The sequence below is a fragment of the Pelmatolapia mariae genome, linkage group LG17 (assembly GCF_036321145.2).
Source record: "Pelmatolapia mariae isolate MD_Pm_ZW linkage group LG17, Pm_UMD_F_2, whole genome shotgun sequence".
In the NCBI taxonomy this organism is placed as follows: domain Eukaryota; kingdom Metazoa; phylum Chordata; class Actinopteri; order Cichliformes; family Cichlidae; genus Pelmatolapia; species Pelmatolapia mariae.
In genome coordinates this window covers 18007698-18027669 of record NC_086242.1, presented here as the reverse complement: position 1 = coordinate 18027669, position 19972 = coordinate 18007698, and the positions used below count along the sequence as shown (strand labels likewise).

The window sequence follows — 19972 nt, the reverse complement described above, 5'->3', positions numbered from 1 at the left end:
GTTAATAGCATTAGCTTTGATCCTGCATGTTACCAGAAATAACATTGTTAGTGACATCATACAGAGCCAAGAATAGAAAAAACTGTCCGAAACAGCATTTAGAGCTGTGTAAAGCCCAAGCTTTTGGCTCGCAGGGATTAACTTCATTTAAACATTTTGGGATTTAATGTACAGCTATTTTGTTCTTACCTCTTTTCGTGACGTTGTTTGCAAGAATCTCCAGTGTCAGTAAATTTGCACACAAAATGCAATACAAAATAAAATACAAGTTATATTTGGATGGAAAATTTCGGTCATTTTCAAATTCGTTACAAAAAACTAACAACGTCCAAAATCCAAAGATTTATGGTTTAAAAATGTATTTAAAAAAAAATTAGAATCCAAGGATTGAGTCACAATGGAATGTTAAATAATGTAAAAGTTTTATTTAAAAGACTAACGTTTCAACATGATATTAACAGTAAACATCCAAGTTTTTTAAGACAGTCCAAAATTCACATTTATTAGGTTCATTTCAAATTCTGTAGAAAGAAAAGTTAGCGAAATTTGACAATTCAGGACCGTGTCTCAGCAGTAATGGTGAACCAAACCTAATGGACAGTAACACTATCACCCAATATACCCGACAAAAAATACTTCCCATCAACATATATTAAAGTACAACAATATATGGCAAATTGAAGTACTCTTCTTTTACTACCCCCTATAAGTCTCATAAAAAGAAAAAAAAAAGGTATGCGGGGACCCTGTACCCTTAAATTAGTGAAAAATTAGGGAATGGTTACTAAAAATAATAAAAATAGAACTGGGAACTTGTTCTTTGGTCCATACATTCCTGGGACATGTAAGCCCGGGACAGTGAAAAGAAACAAAATAATTTCATTTTTTGATCAGCTGACGATAAAAGTTTTTGTTTACCAAATGAATTCTCTTGGAAATTGCCACCTATTTAATAACTGGATGGGTGAAAATCACCTGAAATTAGTGTTCTAGGGTTAACGAGTGATGATATTAAAGTCAGTGATGGTTGGAAAGCCACCAGGTGTCTCTATAGTTGTGTTCCAGTTTTTCTCCTGCAGTGTAAAAACAACTCGTAAGCTATTTACGTGAGGATATATTTATCCCCTGTTCATCGCAGGTTTCTAATCTGATTTCACGTCTAGAAAAAGACACTTTCTCTGCTTTTGATTGTTGAGTAAAAAGATTAAAGCTTACTTTAATCTGCTCAGTAATCCCATTCCCCAACTACATCGTTTCTAACCTACAATGGTCAGATATGAACATAAGTCAAACATAATTTTAATTATTTAGTTACATTATTTTTATATAACACCAAATAAGAACAACAGTTGCCTCAAGGTACTTTATATTGTAAGGTAAACACCCTAAAATATTTGCAAGAAAAACACAATCAGATGGCCCCTATGAGCAAATACTTGGCAACAGTGGGAAGGATAAACTCACTTTTAACAGGGAGTGTAATTATTATCGTTCTTTCTTTAAACTGAGCAGTATTTCAGGGATTCATTCATCCGTAGCCCTCTGTTTTTTGGACACTACGTGTCTTTAGAGGAAAAAATTCGTCTTAAAATGTCTTCAGGTTATCATATTTTCTTAGTTTACTGCTCTGGAAACACTAGTGGTTGTCCTAATGTGAATGTGAAGAACCCTGCATCCACATAAAAGGAAAAGAGTCATTATATGTCATCATCAGCTATCCCAGCCTTCCAAGATGGGAAGGAACGGCAGGTCGGTGCTGCCCAGGTAGGTTCTCCCTCGGTGCTGGAAGACGTCGCTGATGGCCCACGTGAGGCGGCCCTCTGGGTCATGAAGCGTTCCTATGAGTTCGCCATCCAATCCCAGCTCCAGGACCAGAGCGTAGCGTGGCAGCAGAATGTTATACCAGTTCAGGGGAACCACCTGGAAACACAAACGCATTGAATGTTTACTATTAGTGCTAAAGTGTGAAATAACTTTAGCACTTAGCAACATAGCCTTAACTCATAATGTACAGCTAAAATCTGGTAACAATGGCCAGGACAGGACATTTCAAGGCTTTTAAATGTGCCAGTTTCCTGCTTTACTTTATTACATATGACAGTAGACAAAGAAAACTTTAATGGAGTACTGCTATTAGCAATTTCAAGACATCAATTTGGACTCTTTCTGTGCATCTTACAGACTACAAAAATCTATGAATTTACAATAATCAACCTAATGAGTTGCTAATAATGAAAGACACACGACATAAAGAATGACTTAAAGAGTTTTCTTGTTCACTTGAAATAAATAAATAATTAAATAATAAATAATAATACTATACATGTTTACAGTCTTCCACTTCTTGTTATGCCCCCCTGATAATTTCCTTCTTCGTACTACCTATATGGACGAAAGCTGCTATAATATTTTTTATAACGCAATCACTTCCACACAGAGCCACATAGCCCCCCCCCCCCCCCTTAATAACAAACACCTTAATTTAGAAACTGCATTTTGTCTTTACTTAAAGACCAGATCAAAGGCTTACAGCTACTAACAACACAGGACACAAAATGATGATTAGGGAGGGGAGAAAAAAAAGAAAGACATTAATACTTCCTGTGCCCTTTTTTTTTAAGATCTTTGCATGGAGTAATGTCTTTGTTTGACTTAGCTTTGCATAAATGTGGAACTATAACTGGAGATGGTGTCAGGCTGCAGGGAGTGGCAGGAAACAACATTAGACAAAGACGTGTCAGTGTTTTCTTTCATTCAGACTAAAATTGAGACATGAAAGTGGTGGCGTCAGGAGTTTGGTATCAATGTCCACTGTGTTAAAATCTTATAAACTTCCTTTTTGCAGCGAGTTTTTATTTTCCTGGGAGATCAAACCGTGTCTGAACTGAACCATGTCTTTTGTTGCCATTTCTTTGATTTAATTTTCACCCTTGAAGCAGTTCACCAACAGTTCAGATGTGTGTCCTGGGATGAATTCATTCAAGTGTGTCCGTGTGTGTCGGAGCAGTGTATTTAGTGTCTGTGTGTGTCCAGCTAAAAAGGTCCTGACCCTGTCCTGTTAGATTTCACACAGTCTCGTCACCATGCAGTCAGCAACAAAGCTTGACCACACTATAAATAACTGAGAATCACAGAGACCAGACGCATTATGGGAAAATAGATGAAACTACACTGCTTCTCAACAGAACCTCTGAACTTAAGTTGGGAAGCAGCTAAAACCTTTCATTATTAATTAATCTGCATTGAGCTTTTCAATAAACTATAAAATGTTACAAAGATGTCCCAGTTACTAACAGCATATTTGTTACTTTACAACAAAAAATAAACATTTAAGTGATTAATACTTTACTAAACTAAAATTTTCAGGTGATAGTTTAAGCTGATCAATATTTATCCCTATTAGTCAACTAACAACTTTTTTTTTTAATAGCTTTGTTTTTATCATCGGCATTTTTGGCCAGGTTTACAACAGATCTTTTAAATACTCAACTCAATCCAACATCACTAATTTCAAATTTTATTGTTGCTTTGGGGAACTGAAGTCATTTTGCAATTCCAGCCAAACAATATTTTAACTGGTTGCTTATTTGCAGAAACTACAGACTTTTTTTCTGTGTATTTACATCTTTTATTGACACTAGTTGGCAGTTCGTCTTGTAATCGGAAGGTTGCTGGTTCGAGCCCCGGCTCCGACAGTCTCGGTCGTTGTGTCCTTGGGCAAGACACTTCACCCATTGCCTACTGGTGGTGGTCAGAGGGCCCGGTGGCGCCAGTGTCCAGCAGCCTCGCCTCTGTCAGTGCGCCCCAGGGCAGCTGTGGCTACAATGTAGCTTACCATCACCAGTGTGTGAATGTGTGGATGACTGAATGTAGTGTAAAGCACTTTGGGGTCCATAGGGACTAAGTAAAGCGTTATACAAATACAGGCCATTTACCTTTATTATTAAATTTAAATAATCTTAATTTAATTGGACTGAGTTGCAGCTATCAAAACAAAAACCTGAATGAAATCAGCACTTATCTGAGATCTTACAGGCTGTTTTAAAACTAAAGCAGATCCTGTTTAGTTGCCAATAATCACACAAGTTAAGGTTTGACTCACATTTTTTTTTTCTTATCACCCATCAGCTCATTATCCTCATAATCAAAACTCACTGACCTTGGCAAGAAAGCGTTTGACCACTGGGTACGGAGCAATCATATCCAGAAAAGGTGGCATGAACTTCCGAAAGCGAGGCGTTGTTATGCCAACCAGGAATGTACCATGGTCACTGAGGCGGATGTTGTCAGGATAACCAATCATGTTGTCCATGATGACCTCCTTGGTACCAGATTTCGGGCCTTTTAACCAATACCTGATATACAACAAAACATTTTTCTTGATTTGATTTTTTCTTCCTTTTGGGGGAAAAAAGATCATTTTAAGGGGAAAGCTTAGTTTAGGCCTCCAGAAAATGAATGCAACTTTGTATAATATCCTCTAATCAATCCAAACCTCAGTATACGTCCAATGCTGGTTTCCGCCAGTAGCAGGAAGTCTTCGTCAGGTGACAGGACGATGCCGTTCGGCATGTAGAGAGAGTCCAGAAGCACAGTTACACTTCCTGACTGGGGATTGTAGGAGAGAAGACGGCCAAGGCTGTTCAGCTCGATCACCTGAAAAAAATCAGAATTGTTCGGTTTGAACGGTTTAGCACAGCTTGTTTTAGCCTGATTTTGTACAGCTTTGTATTTAATGTATCCAAACGCCATTTATATAAAGCTCCTGTTTATCTCTTTAGTTTACATAAACTCATGCTGCTCATTTTATCATCGCTCTGTTTTGTTGAATCACCACCTAAAATACACAAAAAACTACATTTGTTTCTTTGCCTGTTTCACTTCAGTTAGCTTATTTGAACAAATCGTAGCTTATCTGAGATACATTTACTTTTATCTTCATTTATTAATTTCTTACTACTTGAAGCTATCTCCCTCTGCTCTCAACCAGTCATGACAGATGGCCGGCCCTCCTGAGCCTTGTTCTGCTGGACGTTACTTCCTGTTAAAAGTGAGTTTTTCCTTCCCACTGTTGCCAAGTACTTGCTCATAGGGGCCATCTGATTGTTGTGGTTTTCTTGCTTGGCTTATGAAAAACATTTAGAAAAATGGTTTTGTTACATTATTTTATTACATTTCCTGAGGGCAAGATTGCACAGAGAGGTTGGATTCTGGTTGTGTTATAACTCCCTTATCCAGAGAGTGACATTTAATGACCGTAATAATGCTCACTAGAGAATACATCAGCTCTGTCTTGAACAGTAAAGGTTCCACCTTATGTTAAAAGGGTTCTCACTATCTACCACCCAAACTCCACATAAAATAAAACATGGTCATCCCTCAGGCAGTCGACTGCCACGGTGAACCAGGAAATCATATTTCTAATTTACATCTTTACTGTGAGAGGTTAATCAGATTTTAAAGTGCTTCCTGAAGCCTCACCAGCAGGACTGAATGGACTCTTGTTGGTTCCTTTTTTTGGCAAATTGGGCAGATGGACAGAGACAAAGAACTAGCTTAAGTGTCCTCTTGTGTTTTTGAGTGCTGTGGTTACTAAGCAACTCTGAAGAAAAAAAAAAACAATCCTCAATGGCGCTTGCTTGCATCAGCAGTCCTTTTTGCGATCTATTAGAAGACCAGAGCTGCTGCCCACCTTTTTTTCCAAATCTTCTTTGTGCAAATCTACAGTAAAAGTTGTGTTTGGATTATTATTTTAAAGCCCAGACCTCCTCCTCACCTCCAGTTTGACGTGCCTGCGTCCCCAGCGACTGGAGGAGTCCGTGAAATAGATGATTCCAGTTTGGGAGGAAATCTCAAGCCCGTTTAAAAAGGCAAAGGGAACGCCATCAGCTCCTGAGGACAAACAGAATGACTTTACTGGTCTTAAAGGGATTCATACAGCATGTGGAGCACAACTAGCACACTCTGTACCCTCTGAATTAGCCAGGAGTAAAGTCTTTTCTCCGGTTTTGGGATCCACGCTGTGCAGCCCAAAGTAAGAGTCAGCAACGATCAGCTGACCGTGACGATCCAAACGGATGCCATGAGGGCGACCGCACACAGGTTCATAGTCTGTACTGCTACCTGCAGACACACAACATGTGGTGCTGTGAAAACATTCAGTGTTGTTCATTTTTGTGTCTTTTCGACATCCAAAAATCGACTTAAAGATTTCCATTAGTCTCATATGTGCTTTTAAATACTCAGAGCAAATTGTGAAAAAAAAATAAACCTCAAATTATAAATAAAGGTTTACTGAATAATTAAATGCATCACCTTAAATATTCAGGTTTCATGTGTGCTGCAAATTACATTTTTCCCAGTGTTGTTGTAGCTAAATGCAGCGAGTCATCTGGTTTGGGTTATTTCCACTCAGGTAAATGAATCCTTGTTAACTGCCAAAGTTCATTATCATCCAATTTTCTTCTAACCAAATGAAGCACTGAGCTACTTTGACTGTCCCCTTAGACATAAGAGCTCCTATTAGCCCTCTGATACTCAAAGTTAAAATTTAACTTTAAAAGTCATGTGAAGTCAGCTATTAAATGCCAGCTTTTATCTTCATACTATTTAAAAAAGATGAACTGCTGATTCGAAGGACAGCTCTTGCTCTTGACGAAGGCGGTCACACTTTTTCTCCTCTCCTCCTCTCCTCTCCCTTAGCTTCCCTGCTTAGCCTCTTGTGTCCTTTGTTTAGTCTCTTGTTTTTTGTATTACTTTTTCCTGGAACACTCTCTCACAGTCTGTTCTCTAAAACCTAAAAGAGAATTATGGATTTGACCAACTGGTCGCTGAATGCAATTACACCCCTTTCTCAACGAGAAGTCTGGGCTCGGGTGAGCCTGAGTGCTGAAGATATCTACCTATTCGAAACCATGATAACAGGGTTCTTGCTGATCGGAGCTGGCTTGGCCCTGGCTTATCGAAGAATTAAGGAAGCGGAACCGGCTGTTCAAACCCCCACAAGGCTGCCCGCTGGGATTGAAACGATGGGACGAGGCGTGAGTTTCTCGAAATGGGCTCATTGAGTGCAGCATGGATGAGATCTTGGAGAAGCTCACGGCTGCTGTGAATACTCAGAATAAGACCTCTGAGTGCAAACTGGATTACATCTGGAGGGGCTCGCTCAGAATAACACCTCTGAGCGCAAATTGGATCACATCTTGGAGAAGCGCACTGCGGTCGTGAGTTCTCAGAATCAGCTCTTTGAGCACAAGAATGACAACATCACGGAGCTTAAGTCTGATAACATCATGGAGAAGCTCACGGCTCTCCAACGGGAGATTGAGAGACCAGTGTCGGACTGTTAGAACAGCTTTGAAATTCATATGAGTTGTTCGCAATAAAGTAAAAACCACCATCACTTCATTCGGATACCCCTTTGGCGCCAGCTGCGGTCTCAAGGCTGGAGCTGAACAACAACTCCCTGATAACGACTGTGTTTAGACTGTTCTTCCCATTCTATGCAAGGCCACCTGGGTTGGCTGGAAGACTGTTTACTTAGCCTGGCAGGGCGAAGGACACTGTCTCAGCTGAACTCTGGACATATACACACACACACGCACACAGACATATATACACATGCTGATGTACACTCATCCCCCCTCCCCCTCCAAACGCCTTCGACGCTTATTCCCTTCCGATGCCGACGGTGGATCAAGGAGACCAGCGCATAGGCTGCAGGCCCGGATGTACTGTCTACATCGACTGTCTCTCACCCTTTACCCACCCCTGTTGCTTGTCATGTGTTTCTTTGGTGTATTAAGAGTTTTTTTTCATGTGCTATGTGCAGAGGTGTTTTTTTTTTCTGTTCTCAAACTGATCTCCCTATTGGAGCTCAGTCTGGGGGGAGTTATTTTTTTCTCCTTATCTTTCCTCATGTGGTGCATTTTCCATTGTTATACCTCTCTGACCTGTCTTCCCCATGTGATGTTCCCCATGTAAGATGGCGCCGCCATTGCGTGCAATAGGTCGGCAGCCTTAACATGAAATTTCCCCTTGTGGGACTAATAAAGGTATATCAATATCAATCAATCAATAATGTCACAGATTACAACAGCTACACAGTAAAGTTATGAAGACCACAAAAAGTTAGGAGGAAAGTGAGGAAGGAAGCAGTCATCCCTGCCAAACACCAACCGCATTCTGGTAGATTTTGTCCCATGTGAGTGATGAAGGTCAGGCTGTCGTCAGGACCGATTCTCCACAGCTTCCCGTCCACTGTGCCCGTGTACACATTACCTGAAACACACACTCCATCAATATGTAGCTTGCACTTAGATGTCTTCACACAGGAATAAGAGAGAAGGGGGAAAACAAACTCTCTCACCATGCTCATCGGCAGTGAAGGATTCTGGTCCACGTAGTTTCCCAGTGAACAGCCTGCGACCCTTCTGCAGACGGGTGTTGACAGCCAGCGGCCCCTCCAGAGCCGGAGGTGGCCCCTTCAGTCTGGGGAAACAAACCGTGGGTAACAATACCTTCAGGAAAACTGAACAGCAGCACAGAGCTAGATGAACTTTGTGTTATGAGCTATTATAATAGTTTCTGAACATTAAATGAAAGGAAAAATGTAAATACACTGTTTTATGAAAGCTACTTTCTATATATACAAAGGCAAAAAGCATTTTTGATTGAATTAAAACATAAAAATGCAATCTGACTTTGACTGGTCTGCCCTTAAACTCTTCTCCTTATACACATCTGATCCAGTGGTTTAACTTTGCTTGTAAAACAGCAGTTTGGTTCTTGTATCCGCTTTTAAAAGGCTGTTAACTGTATCTGCTGCACTTTCCACTATAACCATGTTTGCGGGCCTGAAGCGCTCCGCAGTCACATTGGAGGGACTCCAGCTGAAAGTGTGAATACTTACACGTGTGGTTTGGGGTCGATGGGAGACGGCAGCAGGTAAACTCCAACAGCTACAGCCAGGAGAGCCACTAACAGAGATCGCCTTCCCATTCTGAGCGAGACAGGAAAGAAAAAGCACTGGTTACTACAAAATTCATGAAGTCATAACACAGCTGCAAACTATTTGTGGCAACAGTACCAAATATTTCTGCCACCCTTTGACATTTTGTTGTTTTTCACTGGTCTATTGACCACAGAGCTGAATTGTTTTAAATGTACTTTAACTTTTAACTTAAAAAAAAAGAAGTATCCATAAAGGGGAGACAGTTACTATGAACTTTGGATGCCTACAGATGTGAATTTCGGGGAGTTCCAGCATGATAACACGTTTTTCCAGCAGTGACCTTTTAATGCCAAATCATGACTCGTGTTCTTAAAAACATTCATTCTAACACCATGAACATGGTTATCTCCACCACAAACAATGTTGTGACTTCAGTCAGCAGCTCCACACACGCTCCTCCTCCTCCTCATCTGCTCTGACAGATTCATTAACCATGAAGGAGCCAGGAGAGGGGAAAAAATAGAGGTCGTCCACTATTAGGACATTTCATGCTTTCAGGCAGGTTCATGGACACAGATGAGATATACAGGGTGGGCCATTTATATGGATACACCGTAATAAAATGGGAATGGTTGGTGATATTAAAGTCCTGTTTGTGGCACATTAGTATATGTGAGGGGGCAAACTCCTCAAGATGGGTGGTGACCAAGGTGGCCATTTAGAAGTCGGCCATCTTGGATACAACTTTTGTTTTTTCAATAGGAAGAGGGCCATGTGACACATCAAACTTATTGGTAATGTCACATGAAAAACAATGGTGTGCTTGGTTTCAACGTAACTTTATTCTTTCATGAGTTATTTACAAGTTTCTCTTTGTTCACAGCCATTGACATGTCGAAGAGGTTAACACGTGAGGAGCGGATCGAAATTGTGTTGATATCTGGTGAACGCAGTAACCGGGTCATTGCAGCAGATTTCAATGCAAGACACCCTACGAGACCACCCATCTCCCATGCTACAGTTAGCAAACTGCTTGCTAAGTTTCGTGAAACTGGTTCAGTGTTGGATTTGCCAAAATGTGGACGCAAGAAAACTGTCACTAATGAAGAAACATCAGTGGCTGTCCTAGCTTCATTCAGCAAGAGCCCACAGCGTAGCACTCGCCGCATGTCACTGGAGAGTGGCATTAGTCGAACATCCCTTCGGCGGATATTAGCTACTCACAAATGGCACCCTTCTAAATGGCCACCATGGTCACCACCCATCTTGAGGAGTTTGCCCCCTCACATATACTAATGTGCCACAAACAGGACTTTAATATCACCAACTATTCCCATTTTATTACGGTGTATCCATATAAATGGCCCACCCTGTACATGATTAAAATCCCCCTATAACGAGACATTTTGCATGTGTAGATAATTTTGAGCATAAGTCACAGTAGAAATGTTAACATCCACAAGGAGATTTAGAATAAGTTAACTAAAAACTTTATTTGTGTAGCATTCATGCAGCTAAAATTCCATCACGATTTTTCTACAAAATGTGTGATAATTGTATTTCTGATGATGATTTCTATCCATGTTTGCAACTTACAGGAAGCTGCAGCTGCATTATAGCACAACACTAGTAACACAGCATTCAATCCAGAAATGTGCATCCCCCTTTTTCGATGACAGCACACAGAAAACAAATCAAATGTTTAAACTGAGAATATTCACTAATTTAAGAAAAAAAGAGCCTATTTTGATTTTATGGCCATGTTTCCCCCTGTGTATTATAAAACTACAAGCTATTTAGAATAAAGTAAAGAAAAATAAAATAAATCTGATTAATTGTCTTAAACTGACAATTCAGTGACTTTTTTTAAATAAACAAAACCATTTCTTCTTCAAGCTATTTCAGAAAAATTTACAACCTGGCACACAAAAGTTCACCAGTATTCAGGAAAACTGCAAAGCTTAAAACTTCCTTGGCGTCGAGCCTCCAGACACTCACTGAATGTCACTTCCTGCTCAATATCGACTGGACAAGATGCACATATCAGCTCAAATATAAAGCACAACAAGCTGCCTTTGGTAACACATTCTATGGTTACGCTACAGGACCTGCAGTTAATGAGTGCTCAGAGTGTACTTTGGCTTCGTGTTGATTACATCAAGCTCCTCTGATTCGTTTGAACATAAAGGAAACACTGTGGAGGTTTTTCTTGTTTCCTCACATCAGGTGATGTTAATCAGTCAGAAACTCAGATGTGGCATTTGCGTGTCAAGTGGAAGAAATGTGACATTTTGCAGTTGTGACAGCTTTGTAGGAATGAGAGAAATCCCAAAGAGTGAGCTCTGGGGAACAGTTGTGCAACAGATTGCTGGATTTCCAGCTAACCTCCTTAAATTTAGAGGCTAAATAACAACTTGTTCTGCACATTCTCCTGCCCCGTATCAATAAATAAAAGTCAGGAGACTCTGTTAAAATGAGTTTGTTACAATTATTTCCCATTATATATATATATATATATATATATATATATATATATTGTTATTTCTTTTTTGCTGGTATTTGTTAGTTGGTAAAGTAACAGAATCATGTCTGAGTAGTTTACTAATTCACAAAAGGGTTTAGTCCTGGTGATAAGGAGAACAGTGGTCCCTGAATGCAGCACATAAAAATGATTAATTAATCAGCTTAGCAAGGTGACTGCTGTGCTCCGAGGACAGGTTGACATGCAGAAAGCTTGAGCTAGCACAGATTCTAGATCAACAGTGTCAAACTCGTTTTAAATTCATCAGCCCATCTCAATCAGTAAAAACCACTGTAGAAAAACTGTATTTAAAACGCACACATAAATGAAACAAACTTTCCCCATCTTATTTTAGATATTCCTTTATTTGGTAGGCTTCAATTTTCACGAGGCCGCTATTGTAAAATAAAAAATTGCCTTTAACATAAAGTTTACGCTGACTCACTGCACCACCTTCTGGTACAAACTGGTATTACACAAAAGTACAGCCTGGCCCTAGTTGGACTTCTGTTGATTTCTCTTCAACACAATATATAGATGTTTTGGACACTGTTGATTGCTTTAGTTAATTCTGTAAGACTGCTTATTTTTAATCATATGAATTCACAGTAAGTGCCTTTAAGTGTAAAAAGGTACATTCTTTAGTTGTTCACCTAAAGAAAATATGCCTGAGTGCAAGACAGGGTCTTCTTACTCCCTTAAAAAATGCCAGATAACATAACATAACATAACAGCATGTTTCTGGGACCGCATGTTTGTCACCCATGTTGTATCCTTAGGTAATGAAGCATTATCTGGTTGCAACGGTGCGTTAAGGTTCAGCTTTCACCACCGTGTATTATGTATTCAGACCATTTGTTCTGCCCAGTGGAAGCTCACGATCAACTGAAAACCATTACAATCAAACTTGCTACACCCGAGAAGTTTTTTTTCTTAGTGAGTCATAAAAAAGTCTTTAACTCGCTTTCAATCTTTTAGGATAAAGCAGGTAAACGTATAGCCACAGATGTTTGACGGGAGGTTTGTAGAGCGCAAAGAGAACATTCCCACTTGCTGGTCGTGCGTGCGTTTGATAACATGAATCACTGGAAATAAAAACCTTTTATAAGTGTGTAATCGAAGCCGAAATGTAGTCCAGAGCCTAGTAAGTCCAACAAATTGATTGGACTCGTTTTTTTCCAAGTTGTTATTCTCTTAAAATAGAGCAGATTCAATTAATTTACACATTTTTAAGCGCAATCTGGCACAGGGCTCACAGAGAACGGTCACTTTAAGCTCGCGTTCGGTGGATTAGTGACTGTTTTAAATGAGCGCGAGCTAAAAATGAAACGAAGTATCAAACTTACACGACTGAAGTTCTGAGCGCGCGGCGACTCCGTCTGCTGGATCAAAGCCTCCGTATCAAGCACAGGCGAAGCGGTAACGTCAAGACGACCGGAATGTACAGGAGCTTATCCGGTTTGGACCATCAAAAATAAAAGCCTCATCGGCGATTGTTTTGGAACCTATTTATGTCTTTGCTTAACAGAAATTCAGTGCAAAGAATTACAAACCCCAAAATTTACCGTCAAAGATTTTAACGTCATTTAAGTTAGTATAAAATTTTGATTAAGGATATTTTTCCAAAAATGGATTGATTTACAAAATATATCGCTCTTGCTCAGTTTTTATTTTGAAAGTGGTATTGACGTTACTCCCGTATTTTTCCTGACAACTTCATACACGAGGTTGAGCGTTCGAAAGAGGGACTCCCACATTTATGTGAGGTTATTTGAGTTGGGGTCAAACAGAGGACGAAAGGAGGAGCTGCTGCATTGCTGCCAGAAAGTACTCGTGAAAACAACCCATCTCTGAACTGTTAAAACACGGCAGATACCTCTGGTAACCACAGATAATCCCATATTGGTCCAGATTAAAGATAAATAGATTATTAAACAGAGCACTGTTGGCCGAGTCTTCTCTGTCCACGAGTAAAAAGGTACTATTTGAAAAGGTATTTGCCCCCTACCTGATAACTTAGCCTTTGCATATTTGTCACATTTGCATGTTCTGGATTATCAAAAAAAAAAAAAATCATCATTTCATTTATTAAGGGAAAAAAGTTATCCAAACCAGCATATATGAAAAAGTAATTGCCCCTTTTTGTTAAATCATGAATTAACTGTGATTAATCACATTTTTTTGGAAAGCTAAATTCAATTTCACCATCTGATTACTACCAGACCTGTTGAATCAAGCAATCACTTAAATAGATCTTGTGAGACAAATTCAAGTACGCTAAATGATCTCAAAAAGCAACACATCACACCAAATTCTAAGGCTTTGGGACTCCAGTAAACCAAAGAGCTGTTTTCCACAAATGGAGAAAACTTGGAACAGTGGTGAACTTTTCCAGAATGACCGGCTTTCCTAAATTACTCCAACAGCCCAGCGATGACTCATTCAGGAGGTCACAAAAGAACTTAGAACAACATTTAAAGAACTGCAGGCCTTAACCTGTCTCGGTTAAGGTCAGAGTTCATGATTCAACAATAAAAAAAATTTTAAAAAAGAGACTGGGCAAAAATGGTATCCATGGGAGAGTCCAAGGAGAAAGCCACTGCTGGCCAAAAGGAACACAAAGGCTAATATCACATTTATCAAATAACACCTTGGGGGATCCTTTTGGGAAAATATTCTGTCGACTGATGAGACAAATGGAGCTGTTCAAGCTCCTTAGTTAAGCTTTGTTTAATATTAAAATTCGTTTGATGATCTGAAACATTTAAGTGTGACAAATATGCAAAAAAAAAAAAAAACCAAAAAAAAAAAAACCCTAAGAAATCAGGAAGTGGACAAATACTTTTCCACAGTCCTGAACAACATTGCTTATTTGTAAATAAAAAGTCTGAAGTGAGACCATTTGAAGAGCAAGTAGGTACGCTCAGATAATTCAAAAGAAATGGGTTCACATTCTTGGTAAAACTGAGTAAAATAATGAGTAAACAACTGAAACAGAAGACAAAAAACACACAACCCTTTAAGTTTCTTTTATAATTTCACCTTTAATAGATGAAGCCCGCCTTGCCGTGAGGAAAGGCCACATTTGGTAACGATTGAAATCACCTACAAAAATAAACCCGCCTCAGCCTACGGAGAGAGAACACGATGAGACCTTCAGCCTCTCCTTCAGGTTTGCCTGCAGCTGTTGAACTGTACAAAGGCACAGAGATCGGGACATTTCAGACCGAGCTCCAACTGCAGCTCAGATCTGAAACTTTTACCCAGAAAACCCTTTTAATTTTTTTGAACTCAAGTGTAGAACAACAGAGTTAGCTTTGTGTTTTCAAGCTCATCATAAACCTGAAAAGGTGTATCGCTTCTCTATAGTGAGTCTGGGTGAACAACAACAACAAAAACAGCATCACTGGGAAAAATCAGGAAGAGCTTCCACAACACAGATCTTTGGCATTTAACACAACAGTTTGTGGATGTTCAAACCAGAGACCCGAGTGCACAAATCTGAGAAGAGAAGCTTCAAAACTGCTCAGAAAATTAAGCTTGTGAATGAATTTAGTTTAGTTAAAAAAACAAAACAAAAAAAACCAACCATCAACCCCAACGATCATTTAGTGGCTTTTCAGGAGCTTTCAATCCCAACACATGATCAAAAAAGATATTTTTGAACACTTTTAAGAGTAAAAGACTAAAAGCTTCAATGCTCTAAAAAAAGCTACTTTGGGAAGATGTTTTTGTTTTTTTGTTTTTTTTAAAGAACAAGATTTAAAGATTTAAAACAATGAAGTAATACATATTCTTACATGTAAAGTTCGTGAATGTTTTCTGAGCTGTCATTTTACACTATATTATCCTACATAATACACTAATTTATATCCAGTTTGGGGACAAAAAATACTAAAAGTGAAAATGTGAAGCTAGTTTCAAAGAAAAGCAGAGGGAAGGCTGAAAGCTCTTAAATACGCAGGAAGCGTAAAAATATTAACATTCGACAGGCTTGAAAAGATGATTTTGTGATGTTTTTATAAAGAATTAATCCAAATTAGCCTAACAATCAGAACAATAGTCAAAAATTCAGCAACATCTAAAGAAATAAAACATACGCTAACAAGGAAAACAGGTTTAAATAGTGTAAAATGACAGAAAGTATAAGAATATTTCAATTAAGACTAAGGAGCCAATGGTTTGCACGCTATCAGACTCTAGGTATGTTTGAACAGCCTTAAAAACAACATCTCTGAATACAAACAAGGTATTATATCTGATCTTCATACATGAACACTACTGGCCCAAAAAGCTTTCCATGACATAATTCCTCAGAAATCCTAATTTCTATCAGCAGCAGGTAAACGGCATCTGAAAACTATTTTCCAGATGCTGTCCGACTGCTGTTTTATCTAAAATAACGCATGCTTTTAATGTTGAACAGCCCAGGATTGTTTACAGTAAGCAAAATATTTCACAGCCAACTCTGAGCAAAATCCTACGGAAGCTCACTGAGACCAAAACTTATTAAATGACCTCACAATCGTCGACTTCTGCCACACTATACTTTCATCAGCTAAAACAGAAAAAGAATAATAAGATTATAGTGTGTTAGATGTTAAGATAAAGTAGAGCGTGTGATCGCGGTACACAGGAGAAAAAATAAAATTTTAAAAACCCGTTTTCCCTGAATTCAAAGTTAAAGTGCCCCAAAAATTAAATTTGATACAACTAGTCTGGGATGATGTGTTTTAACAGCTAGAGTTGTTTATGAGATACACAAAAAACAACAACATGGCTTCAAGATTCAGTTACTGTTTCCATTCAGACTTTCGCATCACTTTCAACTATAAAGTATGGAAGCAAAAGAGGGCCAAAATAATTGTATTTTGTTTTTGAGTTTTCTGAATTTGTTAACCTTGAAAAAGTAAAACCATCAATAATTAAAATTATATACTCAAAGTTTTCAAATGACATACTGAAAATTAAGCATTTAAAAAGACCTCCAAGTTTAAATTTCTTGTATTTACATGTAACCATTAAGTTATTAAATGAGTTTGCTCTTTGGAAATTACATAAAAGTTGGGAATTTCTACAAGACACTAAAAAAGGAATAAAAAAAAACTGCTGATATTCTGAGAAGAAAAGGGTCAGGGTGTTCCAACTTTTACCAAGAAATGCTCCAAATCAATAGATGCTACAATTCCCATAATCCAACATTTTCTAACATATTCCAGTTGGCCGACTTCTCTTTTAAACCTTGCGTGTTAAAGTTTATAATGCTGGACTCTTGCCCATGATAACCCAGAGATTATATATAAAATTAATTCATTTAAATTCTAAAGGCCCTTTTTTGCTTCCATAAAATTAACCCAGTGTTTGATAGTAGAAGAAACTGGGGTTAAAACCCCTTTAAATAAAACCTCTAAACTATATATACTGTCTGTTTTTCCCTCTGGTGGGATGAGGCCCCTAATAGATGTTTTGCTCCAGGCAACAACACAAAAAATATCTTTGGTTATAACAAAAATAAAAACAAAATAACTCTATAAGATAAATCAAGTTTGACACAGAAGCAAGAGAACAGTTGGCGTGTTTGACCACTAGATGGCAACAGTCTCCTACAGAAACGCCCTGCAGCACCCTCAGTTTGACATCATTTAGTACCTGCAGTTCAAATAGCAAAGAGCATTTTGCAACATATAAAGATAAAATGCAATGAACATTAATGTTTTGACTTGTCCAGATTATTGACCGTTTTCTTTAAAATTACCCCCCATCCCCCAAAAAAAAAGAATATTCCAAGCAAACAAGAAAAAGCCTCTTTGACTTTTAAATGATAAATTACATCACCACAAAAAATATTTCATATATATCAAAGGTTTTTAAGGCCTTTTCTTAAGAAAACCCTTTTCTCTTTGAGCCTTCTTTTGCACTCTGATGCATTTCTTTAGTTTTTCTGCCTTTAAACCTTCATGTTTACTACAGTCCTGCGTGCCTTGATTTGTGTCCCACTCTTATTTTATCCTTAGGAGAGGTTTATGAGGTCAAGGCTGCACATTTTAGTTCAAGATAAGCGTATCAAAAAGTTGCGTTTTAAATGAATGCCTGCTGACAGACGGGTTGAAACGCACACAATGCCGCTGTTTTTCCTCCCTGGTCTCAGCAGCTATCAGCACTCACAGACCTCCTTTTCTTGCACTCATGGATTCGAGGAGCTCACATAATGCAAAAAGTGAACAAGTAGTTAATCAAAGTGACTTGCGGTTGGAGGAAACCCCCATCACTGTCCTCAAGGCCACAGTCACATTGCTTGTATGACAGTCTTTCCCATGTATTAGCTCCTCGTGCCATTTATCTTCCCCTAGTTTTTGTCTTTCCTGCATCCAGTGTTTCTTTTCTACTTCCTCTGAACCGCTCAGTCAACTTCCAGAAACCTGTCAAATCTCCACACTCCTTCCTCTGACCACATGGGGGGGGGGGGGGGGGGGGGGGGGGGGGGGTGTCAAAGTTCAAGCAGTTTGCTTCAGTCTATTCAGCTCTTGCTTCACCAAACTCTGCTGGTGGTGGAAAAAACACAAAGGCTTCAGATCCCACCAGTTCATCTTCACTTCACATGAAAAAACAAACAGCGTTTTTGTTTTGTTTTTTTACAAACCGCACCCAAAACTAAACTACTTCCTGTTAAGTTCCAGTTAAGACTCCGTTCTTTTACTCTTCCTATTAAAAATCTCTCTAGAGTTCCTGCAGCTGTTTTCCGTCACATCACCTTTCATTTCTCCTTTCTTTCATGCAAACAATCTCAGGCTGGCTTTTATGGAGTCCTAAATGTGCCAAAAAATATAAACAGATAATTAAATTCCATATAAATGGATAACGAATATAATATGAATTTCTTCTCAGATTCATATATTTTGATTGGACATGTTTTTGGAACGTATAAATCCAGAAGAACTCCAATCCATTTTCATTCTTTGTAATTAGAGCTATTATTATTGGAATCAGTATTTACTTTTACATTTGACAACTACTATGGGTTAAAATAACTCCATTTTATGATATATCAACACCTTTTAGAATCAGCTTGTCCAAGTTTAAAGTTTTCTCATGGTGTAAACATCACTAGAAAAGTGCAGTTATTTTCATAAAAGTTTGCACAGTAAATAAAAATGATCCTGCCAATAGAATAAAGATGTTATTTAAAAAATAGAAAGCCTATAGCAGTTTCTAAAATTAAGTAACTGAAGTGTTGCTTGCAAATATTTAAAAAAAAAAGTAAATCTGTCATTTTTCTGGTACACTTCAGACTCCATACATATCCATTTTATCACTTCACACATATTTCCAAACTTCAGACTTTCCAGTTCCTCTCCAATTTATCCCAAACTATTATCATATATATGCAACTCCAGCCTCTGGGCCTGTTTAGAGCTTCCAGCTGATCATTTTTTTAAATGGTCTTTCATGCTCTGATGCTTGGATTTTCTGTGTCCTGTTGAAGTCTGAAAAAACTATTCTCAGCATCTGTGTCAACAAGCAGATTGTTGCTCCGCCTCTACAATAAAACAAAAATAAGACTTTGTTTTAAAAAGAAAAACAATAAACAATAAAAAGCTTCACCCATATAAATTAAGAAAAAAAATATGTACAGACCTTTAAAACAAACAAATTAAATAAAAATAATTCAACATATGGCCTTGAGTCTTTCACAAGTTCAAAGGATAAAAAGGTGAGGGAAACAAAAAGGATGAACTGCATAAATTATGTGACAGCAGGACAGAGTGAGAGAAGAAGATGAAAGAGAGAGGGATGGATGGCGAACAGTGAAGAGGATGAACGGATATGGCACAGTGAGTGAATCTTTGGTGTTTGCAGGCAGACGGAGCCGAGCGGGAAGCAGTTTGGAATCTTGAATCCAGCAACCAAAATTCTGTCTGTTCGTCTTTTTTTATTTGCAGTCTCTTTTTTCTGTCCTCTTGTCATCCTTTATTATCCCTTCTTCCAGGTGCTGGAGCCTCTCTCCTGATTCTGTGTTCACATCCCTCCCTCCATCAAAATGTACACCAGGAGATTAAAAATGAAAAACAAAACGAAACATCCCCTTCGTCCCTCTAGGGGGCAGTAGTCCTTTTTCAAGGAGGTTATATCCTCTTAAGAAGTCCCCCTGACCTCCAGCAGTGCCTCCTGCAGTCTCTGCCGGTAGGTTTCATAGCGGCGAATTACTGCGTCCCTCTGCTCCTGTTCCTCCTTTTCGAGGATCCGCAGGAAGTTTTTCAGCTCAGGGATGGAGAAGGCATCCCACTGAGGAGAAAAGCAAGCAAGAAAACTTCGCTCAGTTCTGTTTTTTCCTTTTTAATTGATAAAGTATTTGTCTATGGATGATGCTTGATAGTATAGTAGGAGTGGTTATTTCTCTTTTTATGCGTAGCATCCATCTTGGGATAACAACAATGGCACCTTTACTACTTTTTAAAAACATGTTTTTTTAAAAGGTTTGTCGTAGAAGTTTCACTAGG

General features: G+C 38.6%; 2 protein-coding genes across 2 annotated transcripts in view; both read right to left on the bottom strand.

Annotated features, from left to right (window-relative positions):
• Positions 1-445: 445 nt before the first annotated feature.
• On the bottom strand, positions 446-12880 carry zgc:194209 (uncharacterized protein LOC570908 homolog). Its single transcript, XM_063460601.2, has 9 exons — positions 12821-12880; positions 8912-9001; positions 8369-8490; positions 8179-8280; positions 5971-6123; positions 5777-5892; positions 4496-4656; positions 4160-4355; positions 446-1920 (listed from the first exon to the last, which is right to left on the bottom strand). The coding sequence occupies exons 2-9, from the start codon at positions 8998-9000 to the stop codon at positions 1711-1713; spliced, it is 1149 nt and encodes a 382-aa protein (XP_063316671.2). The 5' UTR covers position 9001; positions 12821-12880; the 3' UTR covers positions 446-1710.
• Positions 12881-17955: 5075 nt separating this feature from the next.
• rassf3 (Ras association domain family member 3) overlaps positions 17956-19972 on the bottom strand; it is a 32985-nt gene continuing 30968 nt past the window's right edge. Inside the window, exon 6 of the mRNA XM_063501287.1 lies at positions 17956-19757. Within this exon, the coding sequence (XP_063357357.1) occupies positions 19608-19757 (150 nt within the window). The 3' untranslated portion in view covers positions 17956-19607. The remainder of the gene's footprint in view (positions 19758-19972) is intronic.